Raw genomic sequence first — 25,202 nt, forward strand, 5'->3', positions numbered from 1 at the left:
TGGGTGGGGTCTGCATGCTTCCAGACCCTGGTGCCCATGTCACCAATCTTGCCATAATCTTTGAAACAATAAAGTCAAATGCTGGTTCAAGGTCTCATTCAATGAAATATATAAACTATAGCCCTTGACCTTAATACAAATCTTAACACGTCTAAGATTTATACTCTTAACAGACAATAAATTTCCATATTCTTAACTTCCTTCTCTGAGTATGAGTCAAAGCCAGACTGCAGGGATGCATTTTCTACCTTTGTCCTTCAGTAAGAACCCTTCTGGCATACAGAGAAGTGCAATAATCAGCACAAATTATACTTTTTTTTTAATGAGCACAGAATTTTCATAAAGTGCAATGAATATTTGGTAACAAAATTTGTATTTTATGGCTTCAAAAGAGACATGAAGTAGCAATGAAAGGCCTCTCATAAAAGTAAATTTAGAGTAAATAGGTTTTCAAAAGACTTTTCTCCTTGTGCATGTTCATTTTACCAGTTTTTCATTCTCAGAAGATATTTTGACACAACCTTGAAACTCATCTGTGTGGTTGTGTCTGCCTATTAGAATAGTTTCAATAGTTTGTGTCAACAGGAAGCTGGAATGAACACAACTCACTTTTTCATGCTTCTCCCTGCAGAGTGCCTACAAGTTTCCTGCCAGTGCCCCAATCTGTTGCTCGGATTAGAAGAGTAAAGCTTGAAGGGGTAAAAGCACAAGAGGGCAACTTCTACCAGTAAAATGTGAAGGAGGAAGAAAGGAGGAGTAAATACTGTAATACTTTTACAAGGCAACAAATGGCATTTAAAATGGGCCTTCTAAAGAAAGCAAGTGCTCAGTAAGACAAAGACAAATAACATCTGCAAGAGAGATGTAAAGCAAAATACAACACAGGAAGGCATGGAATTAGGTAAGCGTGGCAACAGCAGCAAGAAAGAAAAATGCCAAACAACTTGCTAAGAAGGCATTTAGCTATCTAGTTATAAGGCGTAGGAAAAAAAAACAAGCAGGAAATTTATAATAATAATACCTTTGACCAAACTAAAAGCCATAACCAGTCTTCCCTCAGAGTGACTACAGGCAAGCAAGGAAACCACTTCTGACGTGACATAGTGCTGTATGGCACTTCCCCAAATTTAAGACTCTTAATAACAACAAACTCCTACAATAGAGCAGACAAAGTCAAGGGACCTTCAGAAGATGTTTCAGTTCAAGACAGGTTTACATCTGCAACACTATGTAAAAATAATAATAATAATATGGAAGTACAGATATGTCTGTCTTTTAGGTTTGAATTCCACTCTGTGACCACTTTTTAATGTTTACTAGTAAAAAGTTCCTATTTTTTTTCCTTTACTTCCTAAATAATTGGTCTGGGGAATGATAATAGCAGTTTGCTACAATATGAACATTTTCTTCACTGGAGGCCAAGGCTGTTCAACACCCAGCTTTCCCATCCATGGAGTGACAAGCTGTTATGCCTATGCAGGCCCTTGACACGCTACTATGGGCTTCTACTTGCTCTCCATGAATATATCAGGACAGCATTTCAAGCTAGATACAGACTTTCTTAGCCCAGCAACAGCCAATAAAAGTCATATTGCTCAATGTTTTTTTTGTAGACCTATTATGCTGCAGGCTGTTGTCATCTCCTTCACCAGAGTAAACGTGTAATTAATGTATCAGCAGATCCCTGAGGCATTCTAGACCAACCACTGTTTTGTAGCCTCCCAAGGCACAGTAACAAAAAACAAACAAAAAAAACTAACAAACAAACAAAAAAAAGATTTGCAGCAAGCCACAGATGCTGCTATGTTTTTTTCTTTCTTAATAAAGTAATGGCTATCACAGAATCAGACAGATTTTATGAGGATTTTCCTTCTCTTTGAAAATATAAAGTTGAACTAGACAATTGCCGCAATTCCATAGTCTTTGCGCTGTTAAAATGCTATATGAACCTGGAAGCAGCAATCCAGCTACTATATTACATGTAATCAGTGTATGATAGTTAAGGTTTAACAGAAAAAAGTGCTATGGTAGCTACGGACATTGAACCTTGCAGTCTCTGACAACTCAGCTGGAGATCTGTGTGTTTAGCAACCTCATTAGTTAATTCCACTTCATTGTATAATTCCACTTACTGGCAATCTGCCATACACAATATGGATGAAGAGCTAATAATTTGTGATTTGACACGACTGCACCAGTAACATCAATATTTGCAACTGAGAATATCATCAAGAGCAGGGTCTACTTAATGCAGACATTTAGCCATACATATTTCACATAAATCTTAACAAGCAGTACACAAAAGGATTCATGCAGGACAGAAAGAATTTTTTCCTTTTTAAATCAACCCAATCCACAGGAAAACTGTTTTGCATTATAGCTCAGCCTTAATCATAAGTATGATATCTTGCAGGCGCTGTCATATCATCATATTTTCAGTTACTTCTGGTCTGCACAATTACATTTCTTACCTACACCATGTGCTATTGTGCTATGTTCTAAGATAATTCAGAGATTCTTTATTTTTAAATGTCTATGATCCTAAGTTCAGATAAAAACTTATAGATTAATGCTTTATTATTTGTTCGTGCAACATGACTTAACTTTTTTTTTTTTTTTTACATATGTAACCTCATATTTGCTTTTGCATGGTGTCTTCCAATTATTTTAACAAATATTTCTGTAAGTCCTAGATATTATCATACGTAAGTGAAAAATCAGCACAGACTTGCTATGCAACAACACCAGCTGTAAGAAAGAGTTATCTTTTTTATTGGTTTGGTGAGGAACAGCCATGAGTCTAATGCCACCAAAAGAATATTACAAGAAGGAATTATTCATTTGCTTTTTATTTCATCATTAATGCATATAAATGCTACTGTAATTGCTTCACTACTCAGCCTTATTGTATACCATGAATCAAAGCATTAAGAAATGCCACACATCACAGAAAATAAGTAATGTATTCAGCAATGTACAATAAGTAATAAATACCCTTTCAATTATTAATTCCCTGAAGTAGTTTATTGCAACGTAAAAGTAAGATAAAATTAGCTGCAAGAAGTATGTATTAAAATCCTGTGATTATTCTTTGGAGGGATTTTCATAGGAAATGTGAAAAAATAAACATCTTTAAGGCAATAAAAAGAATAAAATTTCCCTTCAGTGTTAAAAATATTGTGAAGTACTATTTTCTTACCCAAATCCAGAGGAAAAAACATATGAATCACTGGCTATTTATAACCAATGGTATTCTTGAAAGATTCATTAGCACTTGAGCAACTAAATATCTATTAAAGGAAAAGTTATTGCACCACCCATAATCACCTTTTACAACACATTTTAACTCCCTGTTGCTCATGTGTAGTTCTCTAAGCCATATCCTTCCCTCTTGCACACCAAAAAGATCACCAAAATCTATTTGCATCCTTATACAATCTATAATGAAAAACTGAATTGGCTTGTACACTGAAAGTGGTAAATATCAGTGATTCTCCAGTTTTTTTTATTACTCTAACAGAAAACAGATTAACTCCTATCCCATATGTACAAGATTATGAAAAGAGCTTTCAAAATGAGAAAACTAATAGCTTCATATTTCCTTGCTAAAGCATAGCCCAAAAAATTTCACGGGCATGAGGAAAACACTGGCTAAAAGTCTGTTTAAATTAGTTCAAAGCCACAAACATGAAAAATATTCTCAGCTTGCTTTTCCCAGTCAAATTGTGAATAAACATACTTTTCTCACTTGAGGAAGGATTTTAAAAGGAGATAGGCTTTCCATTACCTTCCTCCCTTTTATTTCATTATTTTTAATACTTTTTTTCTATCTCCTCTATGCCTGCAGAGGCTCTTTCAAAAAAATGACTTAAATGCATTATTTCACTTTTTATTTCTTTCTATTGCTTCACTGCTCTGTTAAGCAACTTAGCAGTTTATCACTTAATATTAATGAAAGGCAACCAAAACAAAACAAAACAATCACTTAATTTTTGTACTAGAACTTTCTATTATGTCACTTACCACCCACGGTTTGTCACAGAAGTTATAGATTGATTCCAGGGAGTTGACACTAGGGATGCCTGCATACTGCATTCCAATGATCAAGTTACGGAAATCTTCATTTTCTGCCATACTGAATGAATGTTGCCGAATAAGGACAAAATCAGGCCTGAATGATCTAGCAAGAGAAAAGTACAACGCTATTAATCAAAGATCAAATTATTCTTCCTTCAGAGTAAAATCTCAAAGGGGAAAGATGGCTAGCTGAGAATAGAGAAGCACTCAAAGAACACTCAAACAAAGGTAAATGCTGAAAGACAGAAAAAAGTATTACAAGCTTTATGAAAATCTCTCCATTATTATTTCTTAATCATTGTTCAGAAAACATCAGCATCTAGTAAATAATGTCTGGGCTAAGATGACAGATAAATTGTCATGGCTTTTCATTCTGTTTTCTCACTGAAAGATAATTAATTTATATAAATTCTCAACATGTTCTTAGTTTATTGCTATGTACACCAGTCACGGAGCAATAACAATCAAAAACGAAGCAGGCAAATGTCTCTCTGGCAGAAACTTAAGCAAGTACTAATGCTTGGCCTCTTGGGAAGAATTTTTCTTCCATAGTCGTTGTCAAATTATTTTGAAGACATGAAAAAGAGATGAAGCAAGCCTGTTGCTTGCAAAAGGAATTATACTACAATTGGAGGAAAAAAAAAAAAAAAAAAAAAAGCTTTTGATCAAGATAAGAAATAGGGTTCACATGTCAAAATGAATATATAAATGTATAATTGCTCATTTTTTTCTCTCTCATATGTAATCAGAATTTCCTGTGATGCAACTTGTGTGCATTGCCTCTTGTCCTTGCACTGTGCACCTCTGAGAACCATCTGGCCTCACGTTCATCTTTCTTAAACATCAACATTCAGTAACTGAATGTGGTTATGAAAAACAGAAGACACAAACAGGACAGAGTCCCAATACAGGGACAATTCAAAGATTATCTTCTGTATGCAAATTTTTTAAGATGGACAGATAGCCTGAAGCCAATCTCCTGAAAGATGTGAAAGGTAAATTAATTTAATAAATTAGTGTATGTTATTTTCATTGCCTTTAATAAATACAAGTCGTATACCAGAGTGAGATTTCAAAGATCGTAAACTGATTCAGAAATCTCACTCTGGGAACACAAAACAAAAGCAAAACAATGAAAAATCATGTTCATACTGCTTAAGTAATTTTTGAATACTGCATTCAAACTGGAAACTTCAAAGCGTATCAGCTGGATTCTTAGGTTGGTTTTTAAGTGTAATGCATAATTTGGTACAAGCAAGATTACAAAGATTTGCAGTCAGTAGTCATTAAATACCACTGCAGACTGGATGATCACATTTCCAACAAATATTTGTAGTATAGTTCTGAGAATTTGTGATCTAGGTTTCACAGGGGAGAGTCAAGTGTGTAAAACATAAGGAAATTTAATTTACTGACACTGCATGAATATACTTAAGAGGTCTAATGACACCTTAATCAAAATTGCAGACCACTCAGTAAAAGGGAGAGATTTTGCCTGTGTTGTTTAAAATAGTGCTAAACGGATTACAGATCATCTCAAAGATGGCACTGTGTTCTTCAATTAAGAAAAAAGCAGGAAGTGTCCTTTAAAAATATATTTAATAAACCATCTGGGAGGAAGGAATGTCCCTTTAAAAATATATGTATAGCTATATATAAACATGTGTGTGTGTATATATATACACATGTAAATATATGTACATATATATATATATATGTATATGTATATACATATATATACACACACACACACTCTCCTCTGCACAAATTCCTCAAAGGAATGCTACGTATTTATATAATTGATAATGTGAGTTCTAGTTCTGTAATTACTGCTGGACAAAAGGATAGTGTCTATAAAAGAAATACATGAGAAAAACTTTAATCTTGGCTTAAAAAAAAACTTAACTTCCAAAATCTCAGCATTCTGTAACAAGAGATTTCACTTTCCATAGTTTGATTTTCATTCACAAAAACAAGCATTTTGCCTACTATAACTTTTTTTTTTTTAATCCCAAATTAAAGATAGTAAAGTTATGTCATGGAAACGCATACAAACGTGTTAACTATTTTGCTCGTACATCTATGGTACAAGATCACTTTGGACCTCATATTATTAAAATACAAGCATTTTTCAGCTCAATATTCATATGTTTACTTCAGAAGCAAGGTGAATTTTGATACCAGCAGAACCAAGAGTTCTTCCAGTCTCTCTTGGCAGTTGAAATGGGAAGAAAGAATGGAACATGCCGCACATCCTCTTGTCTGAACCATATTTAACGATGTGTTTCTAATGAAGTTGCTTACCAACTGAACATGTTAGTAATGTCCTTCAGTAGCTCTGCTTTCCTTAGTGACACAAGAACCACATTCCAAGCTTCAGGCAATAAGCTTCACAAACTGACTGGCTAGGCTCAAAGCAAAATAAAGATTAGCACTTATGTGAAGATACAGAACAGTTTTGAAAAATACTTTTGCTTTTCAAAAATGTTCTGGATATTCAGATAAGATACTTATCAGACAAACAAAAAACTGCTGTCCCATTATGTCTGCATATCCTTCTCATACCAGACAGCATGCATGCATATGCAGATATTTCACACAGATATGAGTTAAATTTCAGGTAGTTCTATTTGGTTAAATACATTTATATTACTCATAAAACTGGAAATATTACAAAAATCTTTGCCATCCCACCATTAGACTTGTTTGTTGGTGAGATCAGATTTTTCTGTTTCTTAACATAAACAGCAGCTTTACCAATTTTCCCTCAAACACCAAAGATACGTCCTTTTAGATGCTATTTTCTTCAGGTTCCCAGCTCTCATTAAATATTGACATGTTTTGATGCTAACTTGGCATCAGTATTTTTGTTCCATTTAGAAATTCTCTACAGAAAGCCATTAAAAGAGCAGTGATCAAAATTTCCTAGCTCTAAAACTATTTGTTGAGAAGAAATTAAATCTCCTACTCTACTAAGGAAATAATCATGTGGATTTGGCATAAGTGGCTGTTGTATTAAGCTGCAGTATTTTTAGAATACACAAGAGATTAAACACTTGTAAGTTTTAAAGTTTTTTAAAGTACACTTGTTTTCAACATTTTTCTTTGTGACTTTTACACAAACCGATAGAAATCCTTCAGATCTTTTATTTGAACAGATGTTGAGCAAAAACATGAAGCTACAAGAACTGCTGTATGCTCTCCAGCTCCCTGAACTCTTATTCTTGCCTAAAGACAAACACAAGCAGTAAACTACAACATCACTGTTTGTGGCCTGATTCACCTCCCTGAATCCAATTGTTCAACCAAACAAGCACTACACTTAAGCCATACTTAACTGCACTGACAAAAATAGGAATAATTCCCACAAATCAGATAAAGTATAGGACTACCTGAAATATTTTTTCTAATACTTACTTAAGTTTTTACTTTGCTCAGATGTACTTCTGTGTTTTCTTCCCTTACATTTATAGGGCTGTTCGTGTCCTCGCTGAAAAAAACGGTAAAAATTACCCTGCCTTCATGGAATAATCCTTATTTGGATAAAATAACCTACTGGGGAATCTCAAGCTTTTAAACTGAAATCTTTCAAATAGCATATTCCAGTAACTACATTGAGATAAGCGGTATCACTTGGCCCCTTTCACTAGAAAACGGTTATCATAGGAAACAAATATCCCTCATCTAGAAAGGTCCGGCATGTATAAAATCATTAAGACTGCCATAGGTTTGAAGCAAAGACAAGGCTCAAATCAATAAGCCCTGACTCCCAATCATGTGTTCTTTCTAGCAGCCATCATTGCCATTTTAATCAAATCTATCTTCTTTACGGATCAAAGCGTCAAGAGCTTCTCTGTCACAAACAGGACTTATTGCACTGATGACATACTTTTTTTCCTCCTTTTTATGCCAGTGACTGAATTACACTGCATCAGTCAAAATCCCTGTTGTACAAGTACAGTAACACAGCTAAAGAGAAATCATTCAATATATTTTACATTCATACACTGTATCATCTATTCTTTTTTGCTGTTATTCTAATTAGCTTTTCTTACCTGACAACTTTAGTGCCATTTCGAAATACTTGGATATCTACTGCGTAATTGCCATCAGCATGGGCTATCAAGTTGATTTCTGAAAATTCTGCCTACGAAAAGAAAACTCACATAAATCAGTCTGTATTTCACCTTTGTTTATCTAAACCTCTTCTTTTAAGTCTTAGTATCTGAATTGCTATCAATACACATCTGAAACAATAAAGACTGAAAGCAAATTAATTCAATGCTATCTGGCACATTTCAAGCATCACATTTGCAGTAATTCTGACATACCGAAAGAAAAATTACAAACTTTATATGAAAGTATACCTACATAAAAACATAGAGATTATACTTTTGTTTTGTATGGATGTATGGTAGCATGTCATAGGAGATTATAGACACAAAATATTTGCACCTTAAATTTTGAAGAAAATATTACAAAGTCATCTTTTGTAAAAAGGTAAATATTGATATTTTCTTATGACGTGTGGTAAATGTGTTTTTTCCTCATATTCTCTTCATATACTTTCCCATTTTTCGTGCATTTACTCTTTTTTTTAAACAATCTCGTGTTATTGAACAATTAATTTGCAAAACCTACAAATAAATAATTTTTGTTTTAAAGTACTGTCACATATTAAAAATATGACATGTAAAAGGATTCAACTCCATATTCTGATTCTCCAGGTATTGGAAATAAAAGGACGGGATCCATACTCTTTCATCTACTTAGACTCTCAAAGCACTTTACAATAACATTACACAGTAGAAAAACTGAAATGCAGCCAACTGTCTTCTAGCAGATAAATAGAAGTGTTTTTGCAGTTCTGGACACTGATGTAGAATAGAAAGCATCAGAAGTCTCCTACTTTCCTTTTGCAAAAATGAAAATCTTCCTAAGTAAAATCTGTACAAGGCTCTCATAATTTAGTGTTAAGGCAAGCGTCAATTACTCTAACCACTCTTCCAATACCATGGCTTAAGCATATGCTTGATTTTGAACACTGCTTCATTAAATGCTACATGTTTATAAACTTTCTTGGATCAATGTAAAAATACAGAATGCACAGTTTTACAATTAATGTAAAAATAGTGCAAGTGGCAAGAGATTCAAATGTTCATATAAATGCTACTATAGAATCTTTCATTTACTTAATCAGTCAGCAACAACTGATCTCTACCATTCATAAACCATATTAAAACAACTATAAGGATTCACAATATAGGTTTTGCAGTTTAAAGGCTTAATAAGTTATATAAAACATTGCATGTTATAGGTAGAATGCTCAAAGTACTAAAAAAATTTTTAAAATGTTCTCTGATATTAGAAAAAGCATACTAAAGCAGTTGCTAGTGACTACCAGTACAAGGTTGCCATGATGTTAACATTTTGCAAAGTCAGTTACGATTAGCAGTGCTCAAAAACCTTCAGTTTCTTACTGATGAAGGGAGGCTCTTCCTACAAAAGAGCATATGGAGGAAATTCTGGGCTTATACAGAGATTTTTTAACATTAAAGAGACTATGTGTGCGTGTAATATCATATATGTGGTGTGTGTCAAGTATGTCGTTTGTATGAACAGTATTTTGGGGTCCAGATAGTTTGTCTCCTTTTTTGCCTCTCTCCCTCAATAATACCTTTGAAGATCCTTGCAAAGCTTTCTCTGCTTTCAAGTCAAAAACATGACAAAGACTTTCAGTAAAGAACAGTGTATAATCATGTATATATATAGAGAGATAAATAAATGCTATATTATCACAATGAATTTAGATAAGCTGGATCTACACAGTTAATGATAATTTTCCCCTCATTCTCAGAAATTCCAGTGACAAAACATTCCAGTTTAAGTAATGAAACTTATGATGGCATTTATTCTTAGCATTAGAGATTGAAAAGTAATCAAAAGGACATCTTTAATGTCTCGGTTTCATAAATCTAATTCAATTAAATTGCTATAATTTCTAAAGTACTCAGAATTGCATCGCTACGTTTATTCAATGCTTAAAAAAAGCTAACACTGCAACCAGACTGCATGCATATTCTTCAAAAGAATTACTATTGATACAAAACTGCAATGTAATTCATGGATTGTCTGGGAAATCATAGTCTGTAAGCAACAGCTTTTGAATATTACGTATTTTCAATGCTGCACAAATTATTTTGAGAACCCACTAAAAGGATTACAATTAAAATGAAAAACAATAACCAAATCTTTTAGTTTTTCACTCAACTGACTTTTTTAAAAAAAGTAGATAGGTCTCTCTCTCTATATATATATATATATTTATACACACACACACATATATGTGTACACACATATAGATTTATATATAACATTAAGTCATTTAGTTACCTGTTCAACCTTTATGTCATATTCTCCATGGACCTTTTTTCCACGAAATGCCTTGGCCCTGCAGGAAAAAGGGAAGAGAGAAAATCAAGAATATGTATATCTGTAATAAGTAACTAGACAAAGTTCCAGTATGCCTTTGTGTCAAAATACATATGTCTACTACATGACTCCACCTATTACACACACACAAAATTTCTCTTTCCCATATCATCCTTTGGTCCTTAACATTATATCACAGTTTTTTGTGATAAAAAGCATACTCAGTGTGATTATCAACACTGTATACTTTATATACTTAAAGTATACTTAAATATAGCTAAATATGTATGTCACAATTAGCTACTAATATAAAATGTGTACCATTAACAAAGTGCAATCCTGCTCGCATTCAAGTCAATGTATATTGACATTCACAATAATGTGAACTAGATCCTACCATCATTTATGTTACACTTTATCCCTTTAGTTTATTTTTTACAGGTTTACTGGAAATACCATATGCTTAGAAACTTTATAGTGTGTTTTAAAAAAAGTTTCAGAGGTACTGCAGGCTGCAGTCACTGAATTTGAGAGTGCTCAATTTAAAACACAAACATTGTAAGTCCATCAAAACTAAAATATAGTCTGCATTTCATCTCTGTCAAAGGCTAATGTGTCTTCTGATACCATACAGCCCTAACCTTTAGTAACCAGTTTCGCTTTTTCTAGACTGTATCTTAAGACAACTTAATGTGAATAAGCATTTATGAACAGTATCATGCACTGCGATTGCTGTGATAAAACAGCACTGAACTTGAACTATTTTCACAGGCCTGCTAAGTAGACATTGCCTTAGGAATCTGTCAGTTCTATGTATCTGCTTTAGACTTGAAAGGGAATTTTTTTTAAAAAAAATACTGTTTATAAAAGGGAACTAATAGCATACAACACTGATGTTGGAAAATGGACATGGTATTGGTAATACCTTTCTTTGTACCTTCTTTCCTCAGCCTAAAGTCTAGAGTACAGTCTCCCTATTTTTTTTTATTTTTTTAAAACCAAATTTAAGCCATAAAACTTGCACAATTCAAAAATAAAGCAACATAGAACATCCTTCCAAGAGTAAAACAACAAAAAAAAAAAAAAAAACCCTTGAAAGACATCATCCATTTTCAACATCTGACAGAACACTATTTATTATATTAAACTAAGTCCATCATCAATGAAAATAATAAGACAAATCATTTATTTTTCCCACTGAGGTCAAAAAAGGTTTCACCACTACTTCAGCAGTAGAAGAGCCAAACTTTACAATAATTAACTGAAAATACGGCCTTTGTCAATATATTTAACAGTAAAGGATATCTTAAGTATAACGGGTAACTTATACTAAAAAGCATACAAAATGTTTGTACTGAAATGGTGTTATGAAAAATTGTGCAGTAATTTTGTACGAATAAGCTATTAGCAAGAAGATAACAGGGAAGAAAACATCTACTAACTTCTTGTGACAAATAAAGATAAAAAAAAGCTTGGAAACCACTGTTTTACTACAGTAGATGCATACTGAAGATAACATGATAAAATATTTTTGCCAATAATGTAAGTAGAAGTTAAATACACTGTATTGCAGTTCTAACTTAAAGCAATATTACTGATCATTTATTTTTCCTTCTGAATTTGTTCTGAAATTCCATATAGAGCGTTTGCAAATTCTCTCTTGAAAACTGAAGATGCTTGCACCCAGCTTAGGTTTTGTAATGCTGTATATGTTGGGACATTAGCTAGGCCATGTTAATTAGTAAGCACAGAAGCCAAGGACATCCATATTACTCAGGGAGAAGCCTATGAGAGCCACAGACAAGAAAGAAAAGCTTAATTTCCAAACATAAGAACACATCTACCTCTGTAGAAAAATAACAAATTCATAATTACAGATGGCTTATATATCTCTTTCAAAAATTAAGATGTAGCATTCTGAAAAACATTTAAAACACTAATTCCGGTCCCACTGAATTTAACTAAAACACTACTGCTGAATTTTCCTGGGAACATGGGGAACTCTTAGATTTTTTTGTGATGCAGCAATAGCTGAGGTAAATATGCTATTGGACATCATGTAAAACAAACTTCATTCAAAGGAAGCATGTAGGCTCCATAACTCAAAAGTTACAGTGAAGCTTACTCCCAGACACTGAAGAATAAGCTTGGGGTAGTAAGTTTAGTTTCTTGAATGATGAATAGTAACTTGACCATATATAGAACCTAAACTTCCCACAGTGCTTGGGAAATAAAAAAAAATGATATATACTAATAAAAATGATTATTTCTTCATAAGAGGAAATGGAAGTATGAAGCTGCAAAGAGCCAAAGACAGGCTCTTCAATTCTTTAGAGTTAAAACCCATTACACATACTGGAGCAACCACAAAATACTAACTAAGGCAAAGCATTATCCCTTTAAATGCACCTTTTCTACTTAAAGGTCATTTGGATGTGGTGACTTTTAAACAGCTAAACTCTGGCATGGTTCATATTTCAACAGATGACTTAAGCTTTCAAAATAAACAGTAAGTACTGAAATTATGCCATCTGGAGCTTGAAAACAAATGTTTAACCTGAAAGAACAAAAACATTTAAAGAGACTTAATTTCAAAGCAGCATTAACCACCAATCTTTATAAAAATGTACAGCATTCAGTAACATATCCTCTCCAAATGTTGGGCCCCAAACTGTAAGAATTTACGTGGATTTCTCTAAGAACAACTCAAGATACAAAGCCACGCTTCTGTAATCAGAAGGACAAACCCTGAAAAAGTCTTAGTATGCATTTGCTGTGAAACAGAACCTGATTTGCATTTTATGTACAGTACTTCGGAACTACAGTTGTAGCCTGCTTGAATTATTTCCTGTCTGCAATACAAGTATGCAATCCTATCAAAGATATTTATTTCATATTTTAATTACATTATTTTACTGACAAAAGATGAGCAAAACGATCAGTGCTACTCATTTACAAAATTTCACTTAAATACAGTTTGAAATTCCTGTTGGGGCTTATTACTATCTGTACAGAACAAGGAATACCTGTATATCAGCTTCTGAAAGACCTCCATAGAAAGAGAGCATTACTTTCAATGTCAGGATTTCTAGGCAGGGCATTTGAAAATAGCGTGAAATTAGCTGTCAGTTTGAGAATGGTTAACACAAGTGTGCCCCAACTCAAGTAAAATTTGGCAGCTCATTCTTTGTGCTTTCCTGAGCTGTATGTAGTGAACAGGAGAGAAAGATATCATTATTCATATGAAACTCACCGAGTAAAACAGTAGCTTTCCAAAGCCACATTTGGAGAAAAGGGACAGCTACTGATAACAACATCCCCTATTGCAGCAGTTAGTATACTCAGAATCTTTTCAAAATAAGTGAATATTTTTATCTGAAAAATGAAATAAGTAACAAATACATAAATCTTGCACATTTAAAATTAAACTATACAATATACAGTTGCCATAGATACAGCTAAATATGAACTCCTGTTACTTATTTAACTTTGGCAAGGACAAGGAACAAAGTAGTGAAGACTAAAAATGTTTTGAATATGTAAAAAGAGACCTTAAAATTTCCCTCTTAACAAAGAAAAACTACCTAACAACCATATACATTTCCACAATGTGTTATTATGTCATGAAATTAATGACATAAATAAACAAAACATTGACATCGGGGCTGCTTCCAAACGGCTACAAATCTGCTAACATACAATAAGTTTTATAATTCTTCAGCTTACATGCTTTAAGTAATACAGATTTAATCTGCAATAGTTTTCAGTGAAGTCAAAAGCATGCATCCAGTACACACATGGGGTGCAGTCCAGCAAACCACTGCTGCTGTGTGTAAGCCCACTATTTACATAGCCTTCCAAACTCTAGAACTGCAATTTGCATTTGTCAATCTAGTGCAACACTTCCAGACTGACTGCAGTACAAAAAATACCACAATGTGTACAGGATTTTCAGTTTGAATGCTGATTTCTAGGCACTTCTGCCTAGTGAACTGTGAACGAATTCCTGTCCTATCAGTAAGAATACTGTATGCTCAAAAATAATTACAGGGCCTGTTTACTACAACTGGACAAAAGTCTGTTCATCACTCAGAATAGTAGCCCCCTCTAGGGTACACAAATTGCAGCTATCAATATCTATAAATAGCTAGCATAATTTACGTCAGGCAAGGTAACCTATGTACATACATGCTGTAGTCTCAAATAACTGGGTAACTAGAAATACTATATAGATGTAAAGATTTTGGCAGACTACTGTCACGGAACTCAGGCCAGATTTCCATGAACTAAAAGTCTGGATCGCTAGCCTCAGTCACAGAACAAAAAATAGTGCAAGGATAACAAACCACTCAAGTCCAAAACTGGTTAGAAATAACTGTTTATTTAATTCAAACAGATTAAAAAAAAAAGTTAAGAGGAACCTTTAGGCTCCTAATCTTTGTACAAGAAAATGTATGGTTTGCACATGCTGCTCTAATTTCATGTTGGATCAGAAATGGTCTATCTTCAGCAGTAACATTATCTATTAATTTAATGGGAATGTAACTGTCTAATGTGTCATCAGCATCCCATTTGTACTGCTGGGTAATACGGTAACACAGAGTACTAAAACACACGGAACGCCGCCACAGCATACTAAGTAACCCTGCCAATAGCTCCATGAAAAGGTATTGAACTATCTAATGAAATTACACATTTTAGAACTAATGTTTCAATGATAAAATCTAGACATTCTAAATAGATGATATCTAAGACAGCAGTTTCATGAATGTATGTTTTCAACACAAAAATCAAAAGAATTTGCCACGGAAAAAATGGATTAAAACTATGATCACAGAGATATCATCAAGCTGCAACAGAGGATCATTTTAAAAAGTATTTTTTTTTATGCTGAGGATTTCTTACGCAGACACGGAAATAAATGAAAACTGTAAGAAACTGGTATCAAAGGTAAACATATAATAAGATTTGCATACTATATTCATCTATGTGACCTAATCCACAATATACTGGTTGTGGGAGGTCCCTCTGTCAGCATCAACAGGCTGTCTCAGAGAGCCAACATTTGCTCTGCTACTCCCAACCAACCAACCTAGCTAACAAAACTCAGCATTTGGAACAACTGCGATAATGCTACTATGACTAAATAAAAGATGATCTTAAGCACACTGTAAACACCCAGGGTTACAGCCTTGCTTTTATTTATATGCTGAGCCTTTCTGCAACAAAAAACTAGAGACTTTCAGAGACTGACTAAAGAAATTGGTAGACTGTTACAAGAATAAAATATCATATTTAATACCTGACCTTTAAAGACTTCAATATTCTATGTTACTCAGATGCTGCTAAGATCTATTTGTATTAAAAAAGATGCTTTTTTTTTCTTCTGCACTGTACAATTATACTTTGGGCACCTGACCCAATCAGTATTTTACTTCAGTTCATTCAAAATGCTTATGTTCCCTCGAGCAAGTATTTCATACAGAACTTATCTTAAAAGAAACAGGCCACTACTGTAAAGTAAGCGTTAGGACATACCAGCTCCTGCAGGGCTTTTGGTTTTAGCAGTGCCCCCTGCTGAGGTGGAGTTCATTAGACAAACGATGATCTCCATTACAGGAACCTACACATTTGAATAGCAAACTCTGTTGTTTCTATAGTAAACAGCATGGCTTATTGTAACCAGTGCCACAGCTCACATTTTCTTTAGGCCAGTTTAGTTCTGCTGTTAATCACTAGTTGTGATGAAATGTCATATTCAATGGCAGGGCCTGTAATGGCAAGATGATGTGAGTTATTCTTTCCAGTTATTCACTGTATGATCTGATACTTCACAGAAACCCACAGTGAAACTTGACTAATTCCATCAAAAAAAAACGTTTTTAGTTCTCGGTGTGTCATACAGGATAGAATTAACTGCATTTCCTCATTTTAAGTCACTGCCTAGGCTTTCGACAGGGGAAAAATTATTCATACAAGAAGCAGCCAGCTTCTGCTACACATATAAACAATCGCATTTTAACATATTGCTTAATCTATCAACATCACCATAGAAATGGTTTTGAACACACGTTGCCGGGCCCAATAGCACAGAATAGGCAATATTTTATGATTTTACATGGTTTTGCCTGGTTCAATATATCTTGTTCTTCAGTTTGTGCAACTTTACATGAAATCACCTCTACTACTACAACAAATCTTGTCAATCTTAACATATGGAAACAGAATTCCTGAGAATAAAACCAAGTATCTATAGTCCCAGTGTATATTAGTACATGATAGAGTCATCTCAGATAGCCTAGTAATATCACATTACTGATAAATTTATCAACTTGACAGGATATTTTCATTGCTTGCACAGTTCTTTTGAGGAACATGAGCATCCACTTTCAACTGAGCAGTCAAAACTTAACAGGGTAGCAGAAATGTCTGTACGAAACAGTCCTTCATGGTATACATGAAAAAGTCAGAGCTGCCCACTCCTCAATGCAATCTTTTCTGTGCAGAGACTGTTCTTTTTGGCTGTTTTCTGGTTTGCTAACATTTCACATGTCCTTGTAGGGATAAATGTAGTGTATGCACCAAGAAGCAGTCACAGGAGCATACAGGACACTGAAACACGTCACAGTGTTTTCCTCAAGGTGAAACAAGTGCTCTTTCATGAGATAGTCTGCTTCTTAGCAATGGCTCAAAATCCCACATCTTAGATTAGGTAATATTTACCATTTGCCACTACTTCTATGCAAGATTTATAGTCACAATGTAATCTGTTTCTTGGGTTATATTGCACATTAAATGACAAATGAAATTATTTTAAAATGTTCATTCCCTCATCACTGGAAGACCTCATACTTGATGCAACACATTATAACCTCTTCCAAATCTGCTGGATTCATTAGAAAACTACTACACTTTCCCATGGCTAGGTTCATAAAAATATTTTGTCCTCATGAGATGAACAAAAAGTCCCAAATTCTACACATAAATACATCATTAGCCAACTTATGAAATACTACTGTTTTGAATACTGCTAGAAGTTTTAATGACTCTTAGAGCTGCAAGACTTGAACTGCACATTCAAATATTGAACTGCAGTTCAATAGCCAGTTGCTGTATCTTCTTTAATCTTATATATTATAGTTCATGCATAACAACACTGTAGGATAAAGTAGTGCAGTTAATTTGTTTCCAAGTCTCCCTGCTATCCAAGTAATCCACTCTTTTCAATTTCTCTTTCTGTTTACAGCAAACAGATTTATAAATCAAACTGTTAAGGAACAATTCCACATTCCACCACATTAAAACATCTCGAATAAATGGCAGAATTAGTATCATATGATGCTGCCATAGTTTACAATGCAAAAAAATTTTAAAAATAGCATCTAGGAATATTTTACTTTACATTTTTGTGTTGAGGAAAGAGAATAAAACAATTGTAGAAGACTTTACAGTAACAGAAGGTAATTTTTGACTATGTATTTGAAATCCCATGGAAGCCCACCTGGAATAAAAGAGCCTTTGAGACTATACAGTGTCTATAAACTCTTAGAAAACTATCTATCTGCCTTTTAATTTTGCTATTTATACTGAATTCTCTAAGGTGTTTTAAATGCCTCTAAGCAGGATGCATGATTCTGCGTGACATGAGAATATCTGAATGATTTAGGCCTGTAGACTTTACAAGGTGATAGTCTTATATAACATATCAGGCTTTCGAGTTATTTGAATTTTCATCTTTGAGGACCCTGCACTTAATATAGAAACCATATCTCAAAAAAACCCTCACAAGTCAGTTCTCATATGAGCTCATCCTACAGGTAAGATAACAAGCTACTCAACTTGAGATAGAAAAGAGCAGGAAGCATGTAAAAGTCTTCCTATACACATGGCAGTGAAGTGAGATACCTTTCGTGGGGAGCTTGTGGTTAAATCAGATTAGGTGCAACATGAAACCTTCAGTGTTAACATCAAACATTAACTCTTCCGCTTCACGCACAGAGACAAGACCTAAGGGAAGAACGGAGCAATGGGAGGAGAAAGGATTACCACAAGTGCCAGAATATCTTGCTAGAGATCTATATATACACACTCATTCAAAAAAAGTGGCCCCAGCAGAGAACGGCAATGATGTAACGGCAACTCAGTAATTTTTCCCAGCAGGATCCTCACAAGCATTTCACATCCATGTGGCCTCTGTATCACCACCAAAACTGCACTAGATTTAAGTGAGTTGAGCAAGGATAGGACTTCTCACAGACGAGCTTTATCTTATTTGAATACTAGAAGCCTCGTCTAAATTAAGATCCCAAATACTCAGTATAAAAGAGTTTTTATGTTTCAATTTTTCATGCAACTGAAACTTATATTTAGACTTAAGACAGTCACATGCTGTCCCTTTTTCTGAGCATATCATTTAGAAAGCCCAGTCTTTCACCTCTATTTAGGTAAGTTAGTTCAGCATCTTCATAGATGCATTAAAGAATGTTATATGTTGTAATGGCTTTTGCTGCCCTCTTCCGCAGAAATAAATGTATACCAGACTGGCTAAAACAAATGTTTCCAGTTACAGATAATTACAGACCCATTGATATTTTTATGGATTTGAATGTTTTTAAGGTAGCTGCAACTGCTATCTACTCCCACTCTCTCTGAGAGAATAGCAAGGGCCCGGTAGCAGCCACAGCAAGAAGCTGGCTGAAATCAGTAGCAACGCTCCACTATTTCTGAGAAGTTAAGCATATACTTGTGCTGTATGATTAATGTTATAGATGATAACATAATACAGATCTAACTTTTAAGTAGGTCTAGTGGAAAAAGCATGTTAAAGTTAATAGTATGAATGTTCCCTACGTATTTAGTATACTAGTAAAAACACGAAAAAAACTAATCACTGATACCAACATAAGTTAAAATGCTTGTAACAGTCAACGCTTTTCACATTTTTCTCTTAACTTCAGTTACTGAGAAGAAGCATCACTAAGGCACGTTTCTCTCTCACACACACACGCGTGCATAAGTTTCCTTAGGCTTCATGACAGCCTCCTCCGACTGTAAATGAGACTCCTAATGTATTAGAAAATTGGGTGTAACCGTCCAATACAATTTGCCATAGAAAAAGAAGGGTTCCATATACTGTGTTTAGTAGAAAAAAATAATTTGTTACTATGGAAAAATGAGCATTTTATGAACCCAATAGCTTCAGAAGAAAGTCCAGCATGCTTCCACGAAGAAAAGCCAATCACTTTAGTACATCAGGCTACTCAAATTGCAAAACCCATCAGAAGCACATTATAATGAGAATTATAATGAATACATATAATGAGAATTCCGATTACAAAGGGATATCATGCTAGAAAATAGCTTTGCTAGTATTAAATCTCACAGCACTTTCTCTTTCTTTTTTTCTTCTATTTTTTTAAAATGTATTTTATGCCATGTTCTGCAGGGAAGAAGAATATCTAACAGCTTGTGTTCCTGAGGATTTTCAGCTTCCCACTAGAGATTACAGAATAATAGAGTTTTCTCATACTGCTAAAGTTAGCAAATGAGTTTTCCTCTACAATTAACTGGCATCACAGCTAATACACTAGAGTGGAAGTGTTATCTGCCCCCCTGCTCCAAATGAAGCAGACTATGGGAACATGGGCTATAACAATTCTCATAGGAGCTGTTCATAAAAAACAAAAGAAAGATAAGGTTAGTGGGACCAGTAACACAAAACGTATCACAAATCTCAGGGGTGTTGTGACCAAGGGGGTGAGAAAGATGACTAATATATATGACAACATGGCTAATGAAAGTACTATATGACAGGTTTGGGGGTTCTATAGACAGCTACACAAGCTCTGAATTTGCTCACAGTGCATCTAATAGGGAGCTGAATACTAAAAATCTTAAAGAGTGATACAGTCATTTTAGTTGGACTATGCATTACATTAATATAAAATCCCACAATGGTTCACATTCTTCTCATGTTTGTTAAAACAAAAATGATCTGGGTTTTTTTGTTTAATAAACACTGGAACCAAGCAAGTCCCACACTGTTCCAAGTATTTGCTCTGTAGCTGCCCACGCTACTACAAGCTAGGTCTGTATTACACTAAGATATGCCCCTTTCAACTCTCAAAGTTGAAGAATATATAGTAGTATGCTGTATCTCAAATTGGGGGTTTTGAAAATTGTGTTGCATGCCCACCAGCAGCCAGAGTCCTAGCTGACTGGCAGGATCCACAGCTGTGAGCAGCAGAGGCAGCTGCTAAACAGCTAACTCACTTCAACTGCTCTTCCCTTTCACCATTTTTTGAACAACTAAATGCAGTTATATAATTATGAAAGTTGCTGCCAAAATAAGGTAGTCTAACAGACATGAAACATCTAGACACACAAACAAGCATTTTCTTTCAACATAAGAGCATAGCAAAAGTTGTAAATAATTTCATAATCGAATGCTCTACATCTAAGGGACTAATTCTGTTAAGACCTATCTGGGTGAGAACAGGACTTGTTCTTCTATGCACAAAATGACAAATGTTGTACCAAGTCCTCAGAGATTTCTTTTTTACCATAAAAAGATTGCTTTAAATCTAGTTAGCGGCAGATAGCACACTAGTGAAGGATGCCCAAGAGATGAGCTGAATCCAGCCCTCTATCATTTTGTGGGCTACACCCACCCACTTGAGTCCCTAATGGGAAGAGGCTAGCTTGCTCTGCTAGTCACCTCTCCACTAATGGATCCTTGGGCAACCACAAGTTTGCAGTTCATGGCACTGATTCACTTGGATGGGAAGTCGTTAGAGAAAAAGACGGGAGTACTTTTCCCATGAAGATTCTGCCATTTGGCAAAGATATAAATAGCAGGCATGTGTAAGTCCTTTGTTACGTAAGATCCAAAATCTGCAACTAGTTACTGGTAAATATTTTTGCTAGTGAACTTATGACTCTGGGCAAGGATGATCATTCTGATGAATAAACAAAACATGAACAAATAACAGCATTCAGAGTGAGAATATTTTCTTGATTATTCCACAAGAAGGTCCGTTGGGAAGAGAATTCAGAATGTGTTGAAAGTCTTTCAGATTCAGAGACCCAGTATATCCATACTGAAAGTTTAATTTGCTTAAGAAAGAAGTGCTGTTACATTTATTGAGTTTGATACTACTGTATCAACACAAATTAGTCTATAGTGACTATATTAGTCTATAATAGCAATTGCTTTGAGACAACTTTTGTATCAAACTCCTACATAATGGAAGCCTGCCATTTTTTTCTAGAAAATCTTTTTTTGCTGTGAACTAGAAGACAGAACAAACCAAAACAAAAAAGTAATCACCAAATTCTTAATGGCTCAATAAAACCAAAAAAAACCCTCCAGGATTTGCAGAAACAGCTATTTTTTCTTTTTTTAAGGTAGCCTGTAAAAATTTTTCTGACTACTTTTAAGGTTGGTATTTTCCACCTCTGGTCCTTCTTACACCACATGGAGATGCATTTTTGTCCTCAGTAGTTTTCATAACTTTACTTTCTGTAAAGTAGCAACAAAACCTGGTGAGCATTATACTCAAGAGACTTATTTTAATCTACTCTAGTTTGAGTTCTTCCTTTCCCACAAACTGCACTCCACATGCCACTGCCCCAGCAGCTCATTCAAAAGGACTCAGCCCTGCTGTGTTACAAACAGTCCGTTCATTCCCCCTCTGACTGAGAAACTCAGCAGCTAACAGAATAGCTAACCATTACTTTTGAAGAGTAGTATTTTCACTAGTTGCTTAGAATTGGCATAAAATGTACAACACTACTCCTAACAAATAAATGGATGCAAATATGTTTTAATACAGAATATGACAGATTACTTAAATAAGTATCATATCATTTTTATTCTGCTATTTTATTTTACAGACTTGCTTCTGGTTAAGAATACCAGAGAATATATTACTATTTTATATGGATTTTTGGCTTAGGTATTGATATTTTGGCAAACATTTCTTGTTCATGGATTTTTTTTTTTTTTTTTAATAACAATATATAGCCATACTATTCACTAACTGTATATAGTAAATAAGGACAGACTCATCATCAAGATTTCAGGGCAACCAAAATCAGCGTTAGGGACTTTTATTAAAGACTGTAATGATTATGGATATCTCTTCTTACTCCTCTACATACAATATAAATTCCATCCATTCCAGAATTACTTAGCACAAAAAATTTACATCTCTATATTATTTAGCATCTCCAGCAATTTCATTACACTTCATCAGGATGCCTACTTTCACTATCTTCCTGGAAAATGAAAGCAAGACAAACTAAGATGAATTTCTATTATGTCTATGTTTATGCAATAATGAATCACTATAAGTGAATTAGAGAGCTCCTGTAGAAACTACCATCTAAACATAGCAAAATCAGACTAGGTTTACACACAGATTTTGGTAAAATACTGCCATCTGCTGGGTAGATTTTTCTGTGAACTGTTGAAGGTTCAAAAATTCAGCTGCAATTCAAAGAGAAAAAATATTCTGAGTTTAGAATAATAATCAACTTTTCAAATGAGAACCAGTAATTCCAAATTAATGGTACTTCTTGTTTTTAAATTGAAATATTAGTCATCATAAATAACTAAACTAATGGAACAACTAAAAGCAATCTGAATTGTAATTTCCATCTGTTTACTAGCTATTAAGAATTATACCTCTGCATTTACAAAACTAAAAGAATATATATAAATTCACTAAGATACAGACTATTTATCTCAATTACAGACTACATCAGCCACTACTTTTGAAGAGTAATATTTTCACTAGTTGCTTGGATTTGGGATAAAATGTACAACACTACTCCTAACAAATAAACAGAAGAAAATGTATTTTTAATACAAATTAAAACAGATTATTTACATAACTCTTTTATAGAGCCACACCTGTAAATGTCTATTTGAAAGTGTCACATTTATGGAGAAGAGTCATATATTAGACCATTCTGTTACTGATCCTTTGTACCTACTCTTTTCTATCTTAAAACATGGAAAAATCAAGCTCAAATATTTACTCCAAATAAATATTCTTCCAATTAATTACATCTTAAGCAACTAAAAATTCTCTATCAATTTTTAAGTACAGATTTGCAAATAAATTGGATCAGATCCAAGGTGCACTGAAGATATTACAATCTTCAACAGCTAATACAGATTTACTTATCAAACAAACCTGAGGAAAGAGAAATACCTCAAACATTCCCAACAGTACCTTAGATTAAAACAAAACAAACGAATCTGACAACCCAAGCCATAATCCTGTTTTTCATAAATTAAACAAAATCATGGCTACAGCACTGATAGCAGCCAAAAGCACTCACTCACTGCTGCTTTTACAATTTAGCTAAGTTTGAGAGACTGAACAAAAAAGGTATATAGGTTTGCTAAAAAGAGTAACAGATTAAATTCCCTAAAGTTCTCTTTCTCTCAGTACAGAAAGTTTTACACACCAAGCCATGTCATATGTGGAAGAGGAAGTGGTAGGCTACACCAGGATCTTGAGATCTCACTAGCTAGTGGTCCCCTACCATGAATGCAACACCCCTGTCATCTTCTGTTTCATGACTTTACATACCAGATGCAGCTGGTACAGGCCTAGATGTAGAAAAATGTAAGAAAAACTGGGAAATTTTCATTATCCATTTATGAAACTTAATTTTTGCATTATTCAGTCAGAAAAAAGAACAAAATGTACAATCACCATTTAGTCCATTCTATCATTAGGCATCCATATAAACAACAGAGAATTAAATGAAACTATCTAATTTTCATAATTTGTAAAAGACCAAATCCTTCCTACTATGGATCACACAATGTTAGGATCGGCCTCTTACTATGTGCCTGCATCCTGACAACCCCCCCAGCAACAAAAAGGACAGATAAAAGGAACGGATATAGCTGATGGTTGAACCCTTGTTCCTCTCCATTTTCTCTTATCACTTCTACTCAATTCACTCTTAATGTGCGCTCTTTCTTGCATGATAGTAAATCCGAAAGCAATCCAGGACACCATATTTTAAATATATGTGCTCAGAAAGAAATGAATGTAGTGTTATTTCATTGGGGGGCCCACCAGAAAACAAAAGATTTTTATTATATATTCAAACATATATATATATACTCCCTCAGTTCTAAAAAAATATCCTGAAATCACTTCCACAATCTTGTCACAGATTGAACCGTACTTTGTGCTTTACTGCTGGGAAAACAACTGGTTGTTAGGCCTGAATATGCATGTCTCAAAGACATTCCGTATACTCGTTAAAGAGACTTGCAACGCACTCCAGCACATCTGAAGTACAGTGCCTACTGCTATATGAATATTTCAGGCTGAGCTACAGTATGCTTATTCCCTTCCTCTGTTGCAGGATTCATTTCACGTACCTCCTCACTAATAAACATATTCTCTGTTTACTAAAACCCAAACAAAAGAGTTCCTACTTCAGTAACTAACGTAAGTAGAAGAAGGAGAAACAAATGAATAGCAGAGCCTTGTTATGCTTCTATTCTAGAAACTTTAAAATCTTTAAAGAAAAAAATTTGTGTATCGCTCACCAACAAAAATAAGTAACAGACCAACGGCATTCAAGATAATGTAGTGAGACAGGAAGGCAGCCTCCTGACTCTAAGTCTTAATTTCTCATTTGGAAAACACAGACAAATA

General features: G+C 34.3%; 1 protein-coding gene across 1 annotated transcript in view; it reads right to left on the reverse strand.

The window, feature by feature from the left end:
- The window catches only part of SYN2 (synapsin II), a 181,003-nt gene that overhangs the window by 101,759 nt on the left and 54,042 nt on the right, over window positions 1-25,202 (reverse strand). The window contains exons 2-4 of the mRNA XM_062585309.1: window positions 10,471-10,528; window positions 8,133-8,224; window positions 4,024-4,180 (exon numbers count right to left, since the gene is read on the reverse strand). Coding sequence (XP_062441293.1) covers window positions 4,024-4,180; window positions 8,133-8,224; window positions 10,471-10,528 — 307 coding nt within the window. The remainder of the gene's footprint in view (window positions 1-4,023; window positions 4,181-8,132; window positions 8,225-10,470; window positions 10,529-25,202) is intronic.

The sequence above is a fragment of the Rhea pennata genome, chromosome 12 (assembly GCF_028389875.1).
Source record: "Rhea pennata isolate bPtePen1 chromosome 12, bPtePen1.pri, whole genome shotgun sequence".
In the NCBI taxonomy this organism is placed as follows: Eukaryota; Metazoa; Chordata; class Aves; order Rheiformes; family Rheidae; genus Rhea; species Rhea pennata.